Source organism: Bacillus rossius, chromosome 5 (genome assembly GCF_032445375.1).
Source record: "Bacillus rossius redtenbacheri isolate Brsri chromosome 5, Brsri_v3, whole genome shotgun sequence".
Lineage (NCBI taxonomy): Eukaryota > Metazoa > Arthropoda > Insecta > Phasmatodea > Bacillidae > Bacillus > Bacillus rossius.
Window position 1 is genome coordinate 83,669,917 of NC_086333.1, and position 22,632 is coordinate 83,692,548.

A 22,632-nucleotide genomic window follows, 5' to 3' on the forward strand; every position below is an offset into this window, starting at 1 on the left:
ATTTAAAGACAATTTTATAGTACCTGTGGTATGCACACAGACATATCCAAGTTGTTTGTTACGTTTGGAAGTGGGTATCCTTTCAAGCAAGGACTTTTAGAGGTTAAGGGCATGTGTTGAATTTAAGGTCTTCATCATATATTTACATGAAAAATTATTAAACTAGTAGACTTTTAAATGATCTGCAGAACCATAGAGGTCAGATAATGCACTTTCACTGTTGGAATTTATTTATGAGTGATTAATATTCAATAATGTGTCATGTTTCTCAAGATTTGTTGAGAATTTGACATTTAAGTAAAGTGAAATAAATTTATCAAACTAAAGGTAACTTTCAAGGAGATGTCTTTATCTAAAAAAATAGAAAATAAAAGGCTTTTATTTTTTACAGACTCTATTTCTAATATCTGTAAAAGGACAAGTAAATCCTTTTTTTTAATGTCATTACCTGAGGCAAAATTATTTTCCTGTAGCATGTTAATGTAATAATGATTTATGCCATTTTGAATATGTTGTTTAGGAATTGGGCTATACTTTCTGGTTTTGCAAGCAATTGTATGGGGAAGATTTTAATATTTGGCATGTGTTAATATGTTGTTTTTACTGCTTTTGGTAATAATAAATAATATAATGAAAGTTTGGAGACATAAGTTCAGTACAAATGAAATAATGGATACATGGTATTCTATAGTTCAATAATTTATTGCAGATGGTATTTTCTTATTTTAAATATTAAGTCAAGCTGCGAATATCTGCTAAATTTCGAAATGTTTGGTGTTATGACTGTATGTCTTTTGAAGCATGTATGTTGTAGTGACCATATTTAATAGTATTGGCTGATAGTTTTATTTTAATAATATAAGTTTCTGAGTTTAGGTTTTCACACATTTTGCTGATTTTTGGAAGGGTAGTTGTTAGGTTAGTTACATTAATAAAACATAGTTAATACATAATGAATATGTAATACGTTATTAATGTAGCTAGTCGAATGAACTGTTAACACAATTTTATAGAATTTTAAATTAAGCTTACATTACCAACTGCTTAAAAAAATGGTACATTACAGGTAAACTATTTAAATATCTTTTTTTTATGTCTATTTTCTTTAATGTCAAAAAAAAAAGCTAAGTATTTTTATGCACTCCTTTCTTTGACAATTACCGAACTAAGTCATGAAGGCACTATTAGTATTGAATCAAAACTTTAAAAATTTTAACTCAGCAATCACTATACTTTGCTGATTCATACAGCAAAAAATTTAAAAAAAAGTAATATTAACAGCTGTTGTATCTTATTCTTAAATTTTGCTGTATAGACATTTATTTCTTTCAAGTACAATTTCTGACATTAGCTCTGCCCTTGTTTTCACATGTGCTATCGTATGAAAGCCTCTTAATTTTAATTAAATGTGTAGGTAAATCATATTTTCAAAAAGTACATCCAATTTTTTTTCCTGATTCCATTTTAGTATAAAAAAATAATAATTTTTGCCCTTTGAACTTTTTGGCACAGCTTTTAAGCTTACAGTATTGATGCAAAGTGCACTTTTTTTTTTTTTTTTTTTTCTCAGTGAAAAGGTTGTGGTCTGACTCCTGTCAGTGATAGCGCAAAGCTTTTTGTTTTTAATGTTACACAAGGAATGAGAGCATAAGTTAATGAGATTCAATAGAAACTCCAAAGTAAGTTGATTTCTAGTTATTAGAGACTGATGTGAGAATAAAGTGAGGTAGAAAATATGACCACCATCAGTAGTACAACTATCATCGAAATCACCAAAAAACCCCACCTAAACCAACACCTGTACCAAATTTTTTAATGCTTGTAACACAATTTTTAAACACACTACAATTTTGATCTTTGGTAAAACTGATGCTTGAAGATGTCGCGACGGACAGAAGCAGTGCAGTGTGGTGTGTGTGGCAGGACAAGAGGCAGGTCCCGAGGCAGGCCCAGGAAGCGCCCCAGCGAGGCCCACCCCCGGGAACCCAGCAGGAAGCGCACTCGCCAGAGCACAGGCGGGGCAGGCGCGGCGCCCCCAGCCAGCGCGAGCAGGAGCCCCGCTACGGCGTCGGCCAGCGGCAGGGCTGGCACTCGCAGCAGGCCGCTGCCCACGGACGCTCCGAGCGTTGGGGGCCGTGGCGGAGCGAGGGGTCGGGGCGCAGACAAGGGCGCTCGAGGGCGAGGCAGCAGGGCCGCCGAGGTCGAGCTCGCCGCCGGCCGTGGCAAGGTCGAGGCGAGGGGCAGGGGCCGGGGAAGCGTGTCGCGACGAGGCAGCAGGGGCCCCGTGACCTCGCTCGCCGCCGCGGACGAGACCCGTGCCGCCGGAGCGGCCAGGAGCTCGCGCAAGTGCGCGGACTCCAACAGAAGCAAGAGCTCCGACTCCGACGACAAGAGGTTGCAGGCGAGCGTCGACCCCGCGACGGGGGCCGTTCGCAAGGGCGGCGTCGCGAGCCAGCCGCAGGCCAACAACAGGAGCTACAAGTACAAGAAGAACTGCGAGGCCATATCGACGGGGGGACCCTGGTCGGTGTGCGTGCACAAGAGCAAGAGCATCTCCGCGGACTCGGCAGCGCCGGAGAGCGGTGCTAGCAAGGGGCACGGCTCCTCGCCCACCATCCTCCACGACAGTGCAGGTGGGCGCTCTTGGCAGAACATGTATTTAACATCAGTAATTCTATAGGAAAAGAGGTGATACTAGTCCAAATGAGTGTAAGTCGCATAACATTACAAAGCAATGGTATGTGAAGTAACTTAATGTGGCCTTGGGGAAACGGTTAACCTGAATATTGAGAAGTATGGGTCAGTATACATCATCGGAATCGCGTAAGGGTGCGAGAGATTAAATATATCTTAACGTTGATGATGACTGCAGTCTGAATTTGTTGAACTAATGTGCTAGTTCCGTGCACTTTCATTTAGCGCTATTATGATGTCAATAGTAAAGCGTAGTGTGTATGTATTTATAATACCTACCGACTTGTGAGTACTTATTTTAACTGTCTCTAATTTATATTTATTAATTTAGTAAGTATTGCTAAATTTGAATTTTTAAAAATTTGTTGGATACTGATATGAGTCAATTTTCCTCAAAGCACATTAGAGTAGAGTTGGGAATGACTGTAAAGTATTTTCAATTGTAATGGTGGCGTTTATGAAACACAAATTGTGCCTGTCTAACATTTTCCTGTCACCTATCACGTGTAAAATGTAACGATATAATAATGCATTACACAACATAAAACATAAGGATCAGTTTTTTCTTGACTGCTAGAGCTGAATTTTAGTAACACTATTTTTATTTTAGCTCTGTAACACTACTAAAAAAAGAGATATTACGGAAATTTTATGTTAATTAAGAAAGACATAGTTCACACCTTTGCAACAGAAAACACACCTTTTTATAAAATGTTTAAAAAAATTGAGCTCATAAACGAATAATATTTTTAAATATATAATATTCTAAACAATGTGGTTGTAGTAAAGTACAATGCTGGCTGTAACATGCATTATCAATAGACGCCCACAAATTCTGATTCGTCACCTTAAGAAAAAGAGTTTGCCTCAACAAGAAAGCCCAATTTTAAATACTAGTGGTGTAATAGGATACAGAAATTTTTTAATTCCAGCATACTAACACTGCAGAAAATGATGTGGTATGAAAATTCTTGGTTTTAGCCAAAACTTTTGTACAGCTGGAAGCACAGTTTGACACAACCTCCGGAGATGAAGCCAGAGGAGAAGTTGCAAGGTTCTAATTGCGGTTTTTTGGTGGATAATTTACACATGCAACATTAAAATATGCTAGCAAGTAACAATTTTTTTTTTTGTGGGTGTCTTTTAGTTTAAATGGTTGTGTCTGGGCTCAATCGACATAATGGACTGTATAACTACTAATTATCAGAAACTTCTACTGTCGTGCACGGCCGACCTACCGAAGTGAAAACAAACGAGAACGAACCGGTCACAAGATGGCGTGGGAGCGGCAGCGTCATGATTCCAACGCTGCGGGCGGGAAATTCAAATTCAACATTTACACCCGGCCTGAACAGGTTGAGAAATGCTGTGTGTTGAAGTGCTGTGATGCTTGACGGAGCGCGGGAGCTTGGACGTGTGGTGAGGGAGCTTGTGCCGTGGGCGCAGACAAGGCCCCGCAGCCGGTGAAGAAGTACCCGCTGCGCAGTCAGGTGCACCTGAGCGACTGTGGCAGTCTCCTGCCCCGCCGCCCCACGGTGGTGCCCAAGAAGAAGGCCAAGGTCGCGGCTGAGGCGCCCTGCCCAGTGGACACTCACGAGTTGCGACGCAGCGCACTCCGCAAGGCCACCACGGGGTCCTGTGCCAGCAGCAGGTACGTCGTTTATATCGTGGTAGAACATATTTACAAATATTTAAAATGTCATCATCTGATGAAATGGGGTTTTAAATGTGTAAAAATGGTAACTTTTTTTTAACATTAATTATCCTTGCTTGCATTTTTTTAATTTCAAGTCACAACTGCCGTAACCTTAGTTGATATTAAATTAAAAATGACCATGCAAGTTCCAGATTGTCCTGCTAGATTTTTTTTTTACGGTTTTAACCACCCCCTGCCCTGTGAAAAGGCTAGGATGATCATTTGCTGTATGTCGCTGTCAGTTTCTTCCTTTACATGCCTAGCTTGTGTTCGCATCCAAGATGAACTCCCAACACAAACACGATGAAATAAAAATTGTTCCTTAATTTTCTTGTGAGCTTGGTTGATTGTTGTGTTGACCAGAAGGTGATTCTTGCTCGAGGACTGCTGTGCTGACCAAAATGCAGGTTCTGGCTCGAGTGACTGTCAGTTTCACGAGAAGGTGGTGTTGCAGTCGTCGCTCGTCCCGGGCCAGTAAGACTCCCCTGCCAGGGACCGTAGCTGCCTCCTCGGCCAGCGGCGCGACCGGCATGTCGGCCCAGGGGCAGGGCGACCCCGGCAGCGCGGCCAACGGCATCCCTCTGCCCTCCAGCTCGACCAGCGCCGAGGAGGCCGTGCAGACCGCCTCCAGCGCGGCCAATGGTGGGTCACGCCTCTTCAGCCTGCCACATGATGCACTTTTTCACCCTGGAGAAAATTATAATTGTATTATTTCCGTTCATCCTTGAATTCTGAGTTTCTTTGTTAGTCATAGAGGAGTTTTAAAAAATAAAACTGTGTGTCCTAGTTGGTTTCCAGTGGGAACATTTTTAAGACAGGCTTCATTAGGGTTGAATTTCACGCTGTTGTTGATGAGAATGGCAGTCATGTGTGGGACGGCGGACACGACCGAGAGTTGATGGTGAGGGTGGACCGGTGCTGTCGCAGTGCCGGCCGCGGGGAGCGCGGGCAGCGGGCCCTCGGGGCTGGGGGCCTCGGCAGCGGACAGCGAGAGCGACGACAGCGAGGTGGGGCGGCTGCAGCAGCTGCTGGAGTCGCGGGGCCTGCCCCCGCACCTGTTCGGAGCCCTGGGGCCTCGCATGCAGACCCTCCTGCAGCGCAGCATGGGGGCCAGCTCGTGTGAGTGCATGCCTCTGTTCGCCAGCACCGACATGTCTAGGGTAGGGCCGCGACACATTGTTAAACACGCCCCACCAGGAGAATCCTACAGTAAAGAGATTATATCATTGTGTTAGCAGTCTTTCTTTGCACAAGTAGAATAGCTGTCAGCAGTCCAGTTATACAGTCATGATGCTCCCACAGAAATATTTTTAAAAAAATAATTCTATTTTGTAATGTGTTTGATAGTAATTCCTCTTAGATTTGAAGGTTTTTAAAATTTGTATAAATGTAATTTTTAAGACAATTATTATTATTTTTTTCATTTTTACATCACATGCCACACCGATGTATTCATTGGTTCTATATGGAATAATATAACCCAAAAATAATTCTGTAAGAATTTTAATTTTAAAATATGTGTATCTGGCATGTGTGTTATTTTTTTTTTAAATAAAATCTTGCCCTTGAAAAGAGTGGAGTAGGCCATCGCTGTGATAGGACATGTTGATATGAGCGTGTTATCACTACTCCCATTTCACTGCCCCTCTACGCTCTCAGCGTAATCTACTTGTTAGTGCTCTAGATGGAAAAGAAAATAACATTTTTTAGCAGCCGGCTCCTGATTATCACACACGCGAAATGACGGAGCATGAAAGTAAGGGGTTGCGGGAAATTGAAAAAGTTAATTTAAATGTAGCACGAACTGACGAAGAAAAGTTACATTCTTATTTCAGTTGTTCAACTGTCAGCAAGCGTCATTAGCACGATAAGAGCTCGGAATGTTTGTCGACCTGGTGGAGGCTGCACAGATCTATAATTGACAGGTCAGATGCAGATGGTAGTCGTGTGGGTGGGTTCCCACCGGTTGTGGCTGATGGTTCGGGGTAATGAGGCAGTGTTGCCGGGGGTCCTCTCTCGCAGCGTCCAAGGCCCAGCAGCTGCTGCAGGGGCTGCAGGCGGAGGGGGACGAGGGACAGCAGCTGCAGGCCGTCATCGAGATGTGCCAGATGCTGGTGATGGGCAACGAGGACACGCTGGCGGGCTTCCCCGTCAAGCAGGTGGTGCCCGCCCTCATCACGCTGCTCGGCATGGAGCACAACTTCGACATGGTGGGTCCCCGTCATTGTGCTTCTGCAAGGAAGAATGATAAGGCCAAGTACAATTTACCTATACTGTATCATCATGTCGAATGTACTTGGGTCGAAAGTTATTTACATAGGTTTAAAAACAGATTTTAATATTTATTCGTGATTATAGTATTTTCCTATTTCCGTCACTTAATATTCCTTTTTTTGCAAAGAAGAATTATAAGGCTAAGTACAATTTATGCATATTGTATTATCATGTCGAATGTACTTAGGTCGAAAGTTCTTCTTCACGTAGGTTTAAAAACAGATTTTAATAAATTGTTGTTCTATCTTTGAAAGATTTGTGCAATGGGAGTGCATGACTTGATGTAAGTTTTTGGACATACGCCATTGCTAAGAACTTTTTCTGTTGAAGAAAAACTAAAAAACTAAATAAATATTGGGTATTATTATTTCTTTATTTCTTTATTTTTTAGTTTTTTAGTTTTTCTTCAACAGAAAAAGTTCTTAGCAATGGCGTATGTCCAAAAACTTACATCAAGTTGTTCTAGTTTTATTAGATAAATTAACGTTTTTCGTAACTGCGAAAACCCTTGCTTAAAAGAAATGACTGGTGCCCGATGGACACGGCACGTCAGGTTCCTTGTAAACGCGACGCTCGTGCCCGCAGATGAACCACGCGTGCCGCGCGCTCACCTACATGATGGAGTCTCTGCCGCGCTCGTCGGCGGTGGTGGTGGACGCCGTGCCGGTGTTCCTGGAGAAGCTGCAGGTGATCCAGTGCATGGACGTGGCGGAGCAGTCGCTCACCGCGCTGGAGATGCTCTCGCGGCGCCACAGCAAGGCCATCCTGCAGGCCGTGAGTGTACCCCCGTGCTCACCGCTGTCGAAACAATGACCCATCGCGACGGCAAAACTTTGCAGCCATTCTTTTCATGCATTATGGTCATCATTGTCTTCGAGTAATGAGTCGTGGAAGTCACGTAAAGAAAGTAAAGTGTAGGACTGGTCAAAAAAAGACCACAAAAATTTCAAAAATAAAAACAGTAATGGAGCTGGATGATGCAAACTTTTAATTTGCAAGATGCTTTTTTTTTTTTGGCTAACCTCCATTTTTTGTTTTTCTATAGCCGCATGGTAAAATACTGATATTGAAAGACTGTCCACGTGAATATGCGTAAAGTTATCTCTGAAAATGTTTTAGCTCGCAAACAAAAAAAAGATCACAGGCCTGTCAATAGTGTATTTATTTTGAATGTTTTATTTTGTCTGTGAGGTAAATAAATTAAGATAATTTTATTAAAAGGTGCTGGAAAAGTGGTGAAATAGGCTCCCAGGGTATTAGTTGAAAACCCTGGTAAGGAACGGACCTGGGTCGCTGTGCCGCGAGGGGCGGGTGTCGCTACAGCGCGGCGTCTGCGTGCTTGCAGCGGGGCGTGTCGGCCTGCCTCATGTACCTGGACTTCTTCAGCATGATCGCCCAGCGCGCGGCACTGGCCATCACGGCCAACTGCTGCCAGAACCTGGGCGCGGAGGAGTTTGCGCTGGTGGCGGACTCGCTGCCGCTGCTGGCGGGCCGCCTCGGCCTGCAGGACAAGAAGAGCGTGGAGAGCGTGTGCCTGGCCTTCAGCCGGCTGGTGGACAGCTTCCAGCAGGAGCCGTCGCGCCTCACGGAGATCGCCGGCCCCCAGCTCCTCGCCAACACGCAGCAGCTGGTACGCCCTCTGTAGCCGACATGCGTGACTGCGTTCAGCCATTTTCTTTTGTTTGTTTATTTACGTAGTTAATGTTGATTATTTATGAATTTAAGTTTTTTTCTTTTTTCCCCGAGGATTAAATTTAATCTATTTTGCTGCCGAGGTTTAGATATTGTGCACCACTGTCGATATTTGAAAGACTCGTCACTTTTTGAAGTGAATACTTTTTTAGCAGCGTTGAGCGATTTTTGTTTGGTAGGGGCAAAACTTACGGATTTGCGTCACCGACATGCTAGAGTATTTTGCGCCAGACTGGCGAATCGCAGCGGCCTGTGTACCTGTATACGCATATATACACTAATACATTGTACATACTGGACTGTATCATGTGCGCGTTGGATTTTTTTTTTTTGGTGGGTAAAATCTTGTGAGTTCGCGTCACCGACATGCTGTAGTAGCAGTAAGTGAAGTTAATTGGACCACGCGAATACATGGTCTAGGTCTGACATCACTGGGGTAAGTCATGGCTAGGTAAAGAATTTTTACGTAATTTAGACGTACCACCGACATCTGTTGTGACTAAAAAAAATGACGTGAGGATAAATGATATTATGCTGACATCGCACTGATATGATACCAAAATCATTTTCTTACGTACGTTTGGCGTAGTAATGGTGTCATATTACAGATTTAAAAACAAAAGTTTAAAGTTTTGACTTGTGTCGACGGTCCCCATGGCTTCAGGCCCTCGGGGGAGGCGATGACGACAGGTGGCACTGTTGCAGCTGGTGGTGTCCCCGCCGGTCATCAGCACGGGCACCTTCATCACCGTGCTGCGCATGCTGTCGGTGATGTGCGCCAACTGCCCGGACCTGGCGCTCACGCTGCTCAAGCAGGACATCGCGGAGACGCTGCTGTACCTGCTCACCGGCTCCGGGGACGCCGTGCAGGACGAGGTCCGTTCCCATTGGCCGAACTTCAACGATGAGGGATCAGAGCTGGTCGATTCTTCCCCTGCAAAACAATATTTTTTTTAATAGGGGGTCCTACTTGAATTTTAATAAGGATTTTCATGACTTGATGTAAGTTTTTGGACATACGCCATTGCTAAGAACTTTTTCTGCTGAAGAAAAACTAAAAAACTGTCTCGTCATCATTTGTGGTTTTTTTTTTTTCCCCTCCTTCTCTTAGTACATTTTTCTTTGTTTGTTGACTACATTCCTGTTACGGAATATTTTGTGGTGTTGATATCCTTGTCGACAACAGCAATTTTTTGCTTAATTTTGTGTTTTTTGTCTTTTTTTATTATTTATTTATTTCTTTATTTTTCATTTCTTAGTTTTTTAGTTTTTCTTCAACAAAAAAAGTTCTTAGCAATGGCGTATGTCCAAAAACTTACATCAAGTCATGCACTCCCATTGCACAAATCTTTCAAAGATAACAAGGATTTTCATCTATTCTGAATATTTCCTACTAATTGGCTGATACCGCACCCTTCGGCCGTTACTACAGTACCGGGGGATGAGCCCGCGGGTACGCTGTGTGCAGGGGAATCTTAGAAGGTATACTTCAATGGAATTGAGCCCACTGACACTTTCCGATGAGGGGGTGCTTCACACCCTCCTCCCCTCTCTTCTATTTCCCTGGGGACGAGTTTGAATTACGAGCGAAAGTTTCGTTTTTTTATTACAGTAGAATCTCAGTACTAAGTACTTACAGGGACCTCAAGTTTTTGTACTTAGTACTGAAACATACATACATATCATCTATACAGAGAGAGAAAAAAAATATTTAAAAAAAATAGCTACAGGAGAGCTTTGCAACTATGACTTGCTTTTCCCCCTTGTCTAGTTCTCTGAATATTTCCACTTTTTCCTTAAGCGTGAATTGCTTTCGTTTCTTTTTATCTCCAGGATCGCTCATATTGTAGTACAAATACAATGCGGTGTCTAAATAACGTAACCTGAAAATAAACTCAACAATAACAATCCCGGCACAGACATCAACAGTATTTTTAGCTTAGCGTAACACTTTTGCCTAAATAATTAATACTTCTCTCGAACTTCCGTGTTTCGATGTATCGAATGGTGTTGTGTTGCTTACGTCGCACACTACGTACGGTTTAATCTATGGTAGCGCGCGCAACTGTTTGTTAACTTTGTTTTGAGGGTTTAGAGGTTAGAAAATATGTTGCGGTGGTATTTGTGTATGTTTGTTCTACAACATTAATCATTTAGCTGGAAATTTATTTACCAGTTGAAGTAAATTTTAGTGTAGTAATGCCACGCTTCTAGTAGAATTTATACGTTATAGTGAAAACATGATACTTTAAACTGAAACTGTTTTGTATGGTGAAGATACGATTTTTGGCGGGGACTTAAAAAAAAATACGTTAAAGTGAAATATACGTTATAATGAGGTACGTTGTACCGGTATTCTACTGTAATGAGTATTAGGCAACCAATACCCTGCTAACTGGCCACAGTATAAAGATACAGAAAATTTAAGTATGTGTGAAATTATAGCGCCTGCCTTTATCACCTGTTCATTAATTGCAATTGTTGGAAGTAAAAATTTATTTATACTAATTAGATTTGCAAATAACAAATATTTTTTTTTGTATTGAGTTTACAAATTGGGTATAGTTGGGCACGCGGTGTTATAGGAATGTTCAAAGATTACTTTTCTAGGGTTAAAGTCGATATTGAATTCTGAATTTGAGGTTATAATTTTTCAAGAGAAGAATTTCATTTGTTCCACAGACTGATATTTGTACGTTTATTTAAAAATATAAGTTATTAAACAAACACATCTATATTAGAAAAACACTCTGGTTTAGTAAAAATTTAAGTGGATTATTTTGATTCAAACGTTAGCAGTATTTACAAGAAATCAAACAAAAGAGCTTTGTATTAGTAACTGGGAAAATAATTTATTAAATACACTACTATCATCACTAATTAATTAAACCTAACCATTTTTTCACACTTAAAAATACTCTGAATAACTTATCAGTAATGTTATAATTTATGTATCACAACATAATGCAAATATCATCTAACAGTCCCAAATCAACAGCAGGTTCTGCAAACACCAACACAACTCATGCAACAAGTCTCATGTCCACGCGCCATACACACTTTTTTGCTTTAAATCCAACTTCTACTGTATTCTGCTCTCAAAAAGGGAAATGTTAGGAGATTAGTGTTTGATTGGAAGCTCTGTGCGCACGTACGGTATCGGCGTGGTACTCGTGGACGGGCGGGGAATGGACCGACGACCGGACGACTGCGCAGGTGGAGCTGGTGGCACGCAGCCCCCAGGAGCTGTACGAGATCACCAGCCTGATTGGGGAGCTGATGCCCCGCCTGCCGCAGGACGGCATCTTCTCCGTCAACTGCCTGCTGGAGCGCCCCAGCCACGCGGTGCCCGACACGGTGCAGTGGCAGTGGAGGGACGACCGCGGCCTGTGGCACCCCTACAGCGTCGTCGACACCCGCACCATCGAGGTACTGGCCACTGGCCACTGCTACATCCCCCATCCATCCACACCCGCACCATCGAGGTACTGGCCACTGGCCTCTGGCCTCTGCTTCCCACCAAAATGCACTACATCCCCGTTTTTACCAGTACATTGTCTTGTCACGATCCATCGACACATCTAAAAAATTTCCAGAAATAAATTCATAAAAATCACAATGAAAGCTGGCACGAACTGTTTGCATGTTCCTGTAGGTTTCTGGTAATCAATGTGCGTTCGTAAACATTTTTTTAAAGCCAGTTGTTAAAGATTGACTTGAAAAAATGATAAGGGGTAGCTTTAGATAATGCCAGGCAATAAATTCTTACCAATTCTTATCAAGCAGAGCACATTTCGTGTTGACATGATATGGTCTGAAGTTTTTTTTTTTTTTCGTTGATATAATTTAATATTTAATGGTATTTTATTCATTAAGACTAGTGATGGATCAATTCCTTTTTTTTCCCGGTTCTCGGTTCTGACTTAAACAATAAAATAAATATTATTCACACATTATTTATGAGGTGTTTTAAGTAATAAACTATTTATTGTTTTGGCTACAAAAAAAAGCACTGTTTCAAGCTACAGTAAACACACCAACTTATTAAAAATGTAATATCATGTTTGCTAAAGGACTAGAAAACCGGGAAAACCGGGAAATGTCAGGGAATTCCGGGAAATGTCAGGGAAAATGCTACGAATTCTGGAAATTTTAAAGTTGCCTATAATTCAAACAAAACTTTGTTTTGATGCGCTCGTACCGCTACCAAACGACTCCGCTAAAAGGCTGCTGCTTAAGAGGCCACTCCAGTTTTTCAGGGGCACTACGCAACCCACGTTAACCTCATAAGACTCAATGCTATTTCATTTTGCTTATAACTAATTAACTAATATAGATTTCTAAATGATGCTTGCTTGATATGTAAGACAACGATGCTCTTATCAAAGCCCCTTTCTTCAAAAACGTGCATAAATTATGGTTTTATACTAATCTAGACAATACACTTATGCATATTAGTAAAGATTAGTATAAAACCATAATTTATGCACGTTTTTGAAGAAAGGGGCTTTGATAAGAGCATCGTTGTCTTACATATTAAGTAGGGATGGGATTTTCGAATCTTGGATTCGTCGAATATACCGAATCGTATGGATTCGAGGATTCGTAGGATCCGAGATGGGATTCGAGGTGGGTTTTTAAGAGTTTTAGGTAGTAATTGAAAATTGTAGTTCTGGGCGAAGTTAGAAGATTTAGAACCGAACCGAAACCTTACGTTCGGTTCGGTTCGAAACCTCTTAAAATATATGCGAAAAACCGAACGTTCGTTTAAAAAAAATTACGTTTTTCTAATTTTCTAACCCCCATTTGAGACCATTCACAACACAGCACAACAAAATATCATTACTTGTAATATTCCGACTTTTATCGCATAATCGTCGCCTCAACAGTTTCAAGCGCAGACAAAATAATATAAAAATATATTAATCGTCGCATAACTCCCATAGCATTTTTTCATATAGGCGCGCTTTGTTTTTTGTTTACTTTAGAGAATTTTGTATGCATTTCTCGTACTACGTAATATAAACTATCGTACAAATGCCAAATGTATAGTATATTATACCTATAACTATAGTGCGTGTACGAGAAGAATTGTAAAATCACCAAAGCTTGCGTACCCAATACTTTAAACTAAAGCGCATGTACGATAACTCTCGTATTTCGGCAAAACTAACGTGATCAAGTTAATACAAGACAACTGCGGTAGGAAATGATTACGTAAATTACGTATTTTAAATTACTGGGATGTATTTATTTTCTTTGGCCTTTTTGGTTATAACAGTCAGGTACTGAAAATATTAATTTAATCATGTGTATTAAAAGTACTGGTCCAGTAAATTTTACAGTACGGTACTAAGTTGACTAGCGTAGTCGCGGCAGCCATCATTATTTCTTGTGTTTTCTTTTTTCCGACGCAAATTTCTATGACCACAATTCTTACGTTACGTTTACAATATTATTGTTCTTGAGGTGATTTGCGATGAGCAGGCTTACATCTTTTAAGTTTTCCAAATGGAGAAAAGATAATGACGACCCAGATGACCCAGAACCACCCCAAAAAAATGTCTAAAGTTTCTTCCAAGAAAACAGCAACTGCAGTCAGCGGGTTTTGTAATGTAGATAGGTAACTTAATTCACATTCGACTTTTTTTTTATGTCCTATTAAAAAGTTTTACTTATTAAAAATGTTAGGTTATGTCTACCACAAAAATATGTTATGTGACCTTATGCTGAATGTTCGTCATCTTAATATTATTATTTTTTTTTAATGAAGGTTAGTGTAGACTGAAAAAGGAAGATAGTCTTTTTGAAATTTAGATGGAACTTCTTCATGAATTAAAAGTATATACCTATATAAATAAATTAAATGCAAAATGATTTTCTCTCAACTGTTTTCTTTCCTTCATTATTTATTGCAAAAACTTTACTTATAAAATGTTTTGCAATGTTTTAATAAAGTTAAACTATATAATGTTTTAATTTTACATATGGCTGGAGAACCTTTCTTTCTCACCATTCAGTTAAAGACCAAAATGCTGGTGGTCAGTTCATTTTAATTCAGAACAATTATTTCTGTATGAGGTTCGGTTAGGATGGTTTCGAAATTTTTTTGCTATGGTTCGATACCAGAGAACTGAGGTTCGTCCAGCTCTAGAAAATTGTATACCTAAACTATATTATAAAGGTAACGGAAATAGCACAAACATAAGATAAACTACACTGCATTTTGTCAATTAGCATAACTACTCAATCATTTCCAACCTTCAATAATATAACATTGCAGAAAAAACGTAACTTTTTTTAAATGGTGTCTGTTATACAATCATATTTTATTGAAAACATAGGAAGGATTAATTTAACAAAGAATTAGACAGATGCAAACTTACGTGTGTGGTTTTTGAGGTTATTTGTCTCTATTTTATATCAGGTGTATACACTATGCACTTATTTTATGATTTTATAAATACACATGTGATTTTTTTAATACATAGGCCTATGTAATTTATTAAAATAAATGTGTGATTTTTTTAATAACATGTGGTGAAGTTTAGTGTGGGACTGGGATTCGAGATTCGATGACAAACACTGAGGATTCGAACAAGGATTCGGATTCGACCAAAATGTGGATTCGTCCCATCCCTAATATTAAGCAAGAATCATTTCGAAATCTATATTAGTTAATAAGTTATAAGCAAAATGAAAATAGCATTGAATCTTATGAGGTTAACGCGGGTTGCGTAGTGCCCCTGAAACACTGGAGTGGCCTCTTAAGGCACAAGGCAACTGCAACGTTTTTTTTTTACTTGGTCTACGATTGTCCGTTGCAATATGCTGTTACAACCACCCACCATAAATTCTGGCCAATCCAGGTACTGGTTTGTTCACTAGCAAACCCAGGCCTTCATTTGTTCGTGTTTTGCTCCTTTTTAATTTGCCCTTGAGACTTTGTATTATGTTCCGTTCCATGCAGTGAACTTCAGAACGGGCATGGCGTCGTTTATCTTTTGAAGGCTATTTTCACTTGGAATAAGTTGAGTACAAAGCTTATTACGTGAATTTAAAGGGGTTTCAGGTGAAGTTAGTTTTTGATGCGATCGTAAGAAAATAAAGTGCATTTTGATAAAGAGGCAATACTAATTCTCATTTTGAAAACTACCAAGCTGATATGAAAACACGTGGCTTTTGTGTGCGGTTATGTTTTTGCATTTTTTTCTACCTATTTTTATAAATGACTTTTTTTCAACCGTTATAATCCGTGAGTTCTGTTGCGTGACACTTACATTATGTATACAAAATATGCATAACTGAACATGTTTTTCCCCAGAATCGTTAGTTAACATTGTAAGATTGTAAGAGTATTGCAAGTTGTAATGCTGCTATTGTAATTTTCTAAGTAGGCCCGTTATATTGCTAGGTGTGAATTTGTAATAGTTTTTGTATTTGTGTTGTTATATTTTTTTAAGAATTCATAAACAATGTTTTAATCTAACCTGAAAATATTAATATGTACTTTTTTTTTAGCTTAGATATGTCGAAGAAAACTACTTTTAAGGAGGATTGGCTCAAGGAGCCACAGTTTCAGCATATCAAACTCTCTGCTAAATACATAAATTCTGCGTACTGCACTTTGTGCTACAAAAGTATTCAACTCAGCAATATGGGTCGAAGAGCTCTCACTAGCCATGTCGAAGGAAAAAAAACATTCGCAATTCTGCCGTCAAAATAACACAAAAAAAAAACACCTTATTTTACCTCATGTTGAAATTTTTATATTACATTTAATCATATGCACGTTAATATTTATGGTATGTACTTCAAAAGAAAGTCAGGGAATTTTTCTTTTAAATTTCTGGAAAACAGGGAAAAGTCAGGGAATTCTAAGATTCTATTTCTGTAGCAACCATGAATATGTATTAATAAAAAAATTAATTCGGAATAATATAGAGAACACTTAATAAAACTAAAATTTACTATATCAATCTAGTAATTACCGCAAGAAATCTACATAAACCCTCCTTTAAAACATAGGAATAAAAAGAAAATGTTACAATAATGTAAATAAATACAATGATGGTGAACTTTCAAAGAATTAACATACAGTCAAACCTCTATCTATCGAACTCGCATGTATCGGTTGTCCGTGTTTATCGTATACTTTCTACGGTCCCGGCAATATTGCCATACAACTAAGGTTAAAAAAGTCTGCTTGTACCGATGTTGGAATTATCGTTTTGTCCGCATTGATCGTACAAAATATGTGGTCCCGTCACTATAAATTATAATAGATGATCGTTTAACCATAAAGATTTTGCAGAAATCACCATTTCTTGGAAAGAAACCGTCATAAAAACAGTAACGATAGTATACAGTAGTAAAAATCACCTTAAATCTGCAGCCAAGTAATGGAGCACGTAAATATGAAGAAAAGACAAATGAACAACACCTTACGAAGAAATATGGATGATGTACCATAACTACAGTACAAACCCAATTGTTATCCTAAGATAATTACCATAAAAAGAACTAAAAATTCTTTGTCGATACCATAATTACTACAGAAACACGATAGCTACTACATTTGCACTACAGTTACCGTAACAACCGAAAAGTATATTTACCATGACGGTAATGTATTTATTTATGACATATTAAAATTAAAGAACATTATTGAAAAAAAGGATGTTAAATTTTTATATGTACGTTTGGCACATGTTGCGAAGAAATAATGCGATCCGAAAGAATGCAGTACTACTACGAAAAGTGAAAAGGATACTCGTGGATTTTTAGGTTATGGCAGTCTCTCGTTTTTCAGTAATATCGGCCGAAAATTAACAAGCGTACTGTATCGGAAGTCGGCAGAAATGCCGATTCAACTAAATATTGGCAAAATCGGCTTCTTCAGTACAGCTCTACATTTGATGACATGAGTAAACATATTTCATACTTCAGGATATTGAAAAAGACTTTAATTGCCATGTAGATTTATTGTGTGTATGTTTTTTTTTTTTTTTTGCAAGTGTAAATTGAATTAAGTAAAATACTTTCAATGTTATTTATTTTTCAACTGATTTAACTTTAATGACAAGTAACTGATATATTTGTGACACTAATTTTGAGGTTGGAATATTATTTTTTTAAAAATTCTTAGAGTGAAGTCCACATCTATTGAATGTCTGCATCTACTGAATTTTTTTGTTGGTCCCCTGAAAAATGATAGAGGTTTGACTGTATTAAATTGTCCATCAAACTTATTGCCTACATTGAATTCAGTTTGCACAGTCAACAGTAAATTACTGTCACACTTCTGATGCCATTTCTTACACAATTTGCACTATTTTGACGGAATAATTATACTTTAGAAGTGTCAACAAGCATTGCATTTGACCAGTCAATAGTAAAATACATCAACCAACTATACACCACGTTGCTAAAAAAAATTTAATAAATTAAAAAAAAATTTTTTAAGACATTATCTTTTATCACGTGTCCGCGGGATATTCGTCAACGCTATTAACACCACTAAAAACAAAGGCGTGCCACTTACAAAGCAATCCTGTTTGCCTAAAAGAGAAAGTTACTAGCCATTCTGCTAGATGGCTGCGAATGCAGTGAATTTACACTCCACAGCTTTGCAAAAATAGCATAAAATTTTAGAATGCTGAAAATTATTGCGGAAATATTTAAAATCAATCATCAATTCTATTAAACAAATATACTATGGAATTTGCACTTTTAATTGTTCTTTATACACCAGTCATACTTACTTACGGTTCAATAACTCAGTTAGCTGCCTATTTTTAAAACCAGTGAAACAAATATGGTGTCTTTCTGTTCACATCTCTCTGCTTAGACACGTTATAGAGTTGCACACATCGGTGAACTACAGCTATGGAACCTTCAACTGTTGTTTTGATTGTAAAACGTACTTTGTTTACAGATGTGACGAGAATATTATATATTTTCACGTGTAATTTATTTTATAGTTAGAGATGTATATTATTCACACAGAAGTCCAAAAAAAAAATCATTTGAATGTGAGTTAACCCATTTAATGCTGCAGTTAAGTTGTAGTGAAGGACTATTTTCGTAAAGGGTTTTCCTATACTGCCGGTACCGGTACCGGCACCGGCACCGGCACCGGCACCGACATTTTAGCTGCAGTTCTCTGTGCCAGTTAAAATGCTGAGAACCGTAGGAACCGAGAACCGGTACCGACCCATCCCTACTATATAACAGGGGCTGCAAATTTGTTAAACCAATCTGAATAACTAAGATGTTTTTTTTGCTGAGTCACAGTTTTGCCTGTTACATTTGATGCTGTTGTTGGGACGAAAGTGAGAGTTTTTTACTGGTTGGTTTGTGGCAGGCGGCCCACCAGAGTGGAGAGGATGAGATAAGCCTTTCGACTCTTGGCCGCACTTACACCATCGATTTCCACTCAATGCAACAGATAAACGAAGACTCTGGCACCACCCGGCCGGTGCAACGCCGTATAAACCCGACCAACAACGTGGTCATGGACGACACTGCTGCCAACCTCACAGGTACTGTGCATCCGTGCTCATCTCTTTCTGAGGATTGCTCTTCTTGACTTGCTGCTGTCTAATGAAAGGGTGCTTTAATTGAAATTTTACAGTAGAATCTCAATTTTACGTACCCGGGATTTAGGAATTCCCGTGATTATTGTTTGTTTTGTTTTACCGTCTTTGTCATATAGTATTACTGCATTACTTTCCCGCTTCATGCAAAAGCATTTCCCACAATTTATATTGCAACAGCACTGCATTCAATAGCAAAACCATCAAAAACATTTTGACAAACAATAAACAAAAGTAGAAATTGAAACTGTTAAGTTACTGCATGTGGTCATAGCAGCTTCATTTACCATGTGAATAATCTAATTTTTATTTTGTGTCATATGCCACGGTAAACCGTATGGTCATGAACAAACATTTGGTGATGTAAAAACAAAAATGAAGTTAAAAGTTAAGTTTTATCCCTCCCCTTTTAATTACTGGGCTCTTATTAAAATAAGTTTTTAAGCAACGTACCAAATTCCTGTAAATATTTCATTATCATGCATGTTCTGCATTGCTCATTTTTCACATTTTAAATATTTTGTAAAGGCAGTTTGTAGCACTGTATTTCCAGTTTGTAGCACTATTTCCCAACATTGCAACGGAAACGTTTAAAACGATTTCTAGTCTCCATTCATGCAAACTGGCAGATGCAGCCTTCTCAGTGAATAAATAATATCTGTCGCTGAAATACAGACCACACATAACATTACAACCATGCAAACTACAACTGATATTAAAAAATCTAGATGTCTGGAGAAAAATTGTCATATATATTACTATCTGTAGCCTGTATTCTAAGCTAAGAGAATTAACATTTACTTTAGAAGATTTTTTTATTAAGGATCGCCGGTTTTTGTGGTCACAGTCTAGAGTTGCTTGGCTTCTGAGTCGTAGACACGACGAAGGTGAAGTCTCTGCGCTGGAGACGGTGGCCGGTGTCTGTCGGCTGGAGACGGTGGCCGGTGTCTGTCGGCTGGAGACGGTGGCCGGTGTCTGTCGGCTGGAGACGGTGACCGGAGTCTGTCAGCTGGAGACGGTGGACGGGGTCTGTCGGCTGGAGACGGTGGACGGGGTCTGTCGACTGGAGACGGTGGCCGGTGTCTGTCGGCTGGAGACGTTGGCCGGTGTCTGTCGGCTGGAGACGGTGGCCGGTGTCTGTCGGCTGGAGACGGTGGCCGGTGTCTGTCGGCTGGAGACGGTCGCCGGTGTCTGTCGGCTGGAGACGGTGGCCGGTGTCTGTCGGCTGGAGACGGTCGCCGGTGTCTGTCGGCTGGAGACGGTCGCCGGTGTCTGTCGGCTGGAGACGGTGGCCGGTGTCTGTCGACTGGAGACGGTGGCCGGAGTCTGTCGGCTGGAGACGGTGGCCGGTGTCTGTCGGCTGGAGACGGTGGCCGGTGTCTGTCGGCTGGAGACGGTGGCCGGTGTCTGTCGGCTGGAGACGGTGGCCGGAGTCTGTCGGCTGGAGACGGTGACCGGTGTCTGTCGGCTGGAGACGGTGGCCGGAGTCTGTCGGCTGGAGACGGTGGCCGGAGTCTGTCGGCTGGAGACGGTGGCCGGAGTCTGTCGGCTGGAGACGGTGGCCGGTGTCTGTCGGCTGGAGACGGTCGCCGGAGTCTGTCGGCTGGAGACGGTGGCCGGTGTCTGTCGGCTGGAGACGGTGGCCGGTGTCTGTCGGCTGGAGACGGTCGCCGGTGTCTGTCGGCTGGAGACGGTGGCCGGTGTCTGTCGGCTGGAGACGGTGGCCGGTGTCTGTCGGCTGGAGACGGTGACCGGTGTCTGTCGGCTGGAGACGGTGGCCGGGGTCTGTCGGCTGGAGACGGTGGACGGGGTCTGTCGACTGGAGACGGTGGCCGGTGTCTGTCGGCTGGAGACGGTGGCCGGTGTCTGTCGGCTGGAGACGGTGGCCGGTGTCTGTCGGCTGGAGACGGTGGCCGGCGTCTGTCGGCTGGAGACGGTGGCCGGCGTCTGTCGGCTGGAGACGGTGGCCGGCGTCTGTCGGCTGGAGACGGTGGCCGGCGTCTGTCGGCTGGAGACGGTGGCCGGCGTCTGTCGGCTGGAGACGGTGGCCGGCGTCTGTCGGCTGGAGACGGTGGCCGGCGTCTGTCGGCTGGAGACGGTGGCCGGCGTCTGTCGGCTGGAGACGGTGGCCGGCGTCTGTCGGCTGGAGACGGTGGCCGGCGTCTGTCGGCTGGAGACGGTGGCCGGCGTCTGTCGGCTGGAGACGGTGGCCGGCGTCTGTCGGCTGGAGACGGTGGCCGGTGTCTGTCGGCAGGCTCGTCGGTGAGCGTGGGCGTCGTGTCGTCGTCCTCGCAGCCCTCCAGCAACGCGGCGGTGGCCGGCTCGCTCAGCTCCAACTCGGAGAGCAACCTGAGTGTCAGCAGCGGCAACAGCAACAGGACCGCCGGTGCTGGCAGGTGAGCAACCTGCCCTCCTTCCCTCCTCGCTGCCTTGCGATCAGTCCTGTGTGTAAGGCTCAGTTTAGAGAACTCATACTAACATCCGAAATTCAATAACGTTAAAACTCATTTATGATTTTCCCCGAACAATAACGATTACTTCTAATACCTGCGAATGATGAGTATTTCTCCCGTCATTCTCTCGTCGTGGTAAATGTCCTGTGAACTGGTACCCCACACAATTAACGTGTCTATCTTGACAAGTGTTTATAATGCAACTGTGCCCAAACTTTATTGTTTTTGGGAGAGATTTCACACTTTTCAACTGTACATTCATTCCATAACAAATCTGCAGCCGTCGGTGGTGTTTATAAATGCACCTAGACCCACACAATTTTGCTAATAGTTTTTCCTTTTTCCATCTAAGGAGTTCTGCCACCTAAGATATTTTTGAATACAGACCCTTAAAAAATGTCTTAACAGCATTTCACTGTTTACCACAGTTCCTTTGTTCACACAGAAGCAATCTCATTTAAACCAGAGAACAGTAAACTCCCTATTATCCGCGGGCGGATGATCCCTGGTGCGGATGATCCGCACATACTACGAAAAAATACAGCACATTTGTAAATCTGTATTTTATTACAAGTGAGCAATTTTGAACCCTACTGACGAGTGTATTGTGTGCAGTATACAGTGAAATGGCACAGGCCTTCTCGGAACTCAGGCAGTAGGCTGGCACGCGTTGCTATTTTTATCTCTGTCGCACTTTGTTCCTAGTCGTATGGTTGAGCACTTTTATGTTTACATTGCTGAAATGTATTGTATGTTAATTATTCAGTAAAATACAAAAAATTTAGCATCATTTAAAAATTTATACTTAAATTGTAACTTTTACTTTACATAAATGTTAAGATTTTTAAGTTGAAATCAATGTTTCCTTTTTTTTCCCATTTTTGGCTCTTTTGCGGATTATCCGCGATTTTCACTATCTGCGGTGGCCCTGCCACTTAATTTCGCGGATAATCGGGAGTGTACTGTACAACATAATCAATTGGAGTGTAGTACGGAAATCTTACCCCTGGAATTTTTCACACACGAGTCACCACACTTGCCCTGCATCACACACTTCCTTCTCAACGTTGCAACCCACAGACACCATATTCTGTACGTGACTTAACTCAAAAAACAAAAATTCTGACTTGTCACAATGGCCCCCGGCAATGGTTAAAACGATCAATGCTACCAATAACACAACAGTTTGATTGTTCACACACCATTTTCAACCTAATTTGAAATG

The 22,632-nt window shown here is 41.1% G+C and overlaps 1 protein-coding gene across 4 annotated transcripts in view; it reads left to right on the forward strand.

The window, feature by feature from the left end:
• Positions 1 to 22,632, forward strand: part of LOC134532154 (E3 ubiquitin-protein ligase TRIP12) — a 61,655-nt gene that overhangs the window by 13,700 nt on the left and 25,323 nt on the right. For 3 of the 4 annotated variants that reach the window (XM_063368515.1, XM_063368517.1, XM_063368516.1), the window contains exons 3-13: positions 1,924 to 2,633; positions 4,141 to 4,345; positions 4,845 to 5,032; positions 5,318 to 5,509; positions 6,413 to 6,600; positions 7,250 to 7,438; positions 8,010 to 8,294; positions 9,062 to 9,232; positions 11,573 to 11,785; positions 18,723 to 18,900; positions 21,209 to 21,350. In XM_063368515.1, the coding sequence (XP_063224585.1) occupies positions 1,924 to 2,633; positions 4,141 to 4,345; positions 4,845 to 5,032; positions 5,318 to 5,509; positions 6,413 to 6,600; positions 7,250 to 7,438; positions 8,010 to 8,294; positions 9,062 to 9,232; positions 11,573 to 11,785; positions 18,723 to 18,900; positions 21,209 to 21,350 (2,661 nt within the window). The remainder of the gene's footprint in view (positions 1 to 1,923; positions 2,634 to 4,140; positions 4,346 to 4,844; positions 5,033 to 5,317; positions 5,510 to 6,412; positions 6,601 to 7,249; positions 7,439 to 8,009; positions 8,295 to 9,061; positions 9,233 to 11,572; positions 11,786 to 18,722; positions 18,901 to 21,208; positions 21,351 to 22,632) is intronic. The other variant, XM_063368518.1, reaches the window with a different exon arrangement.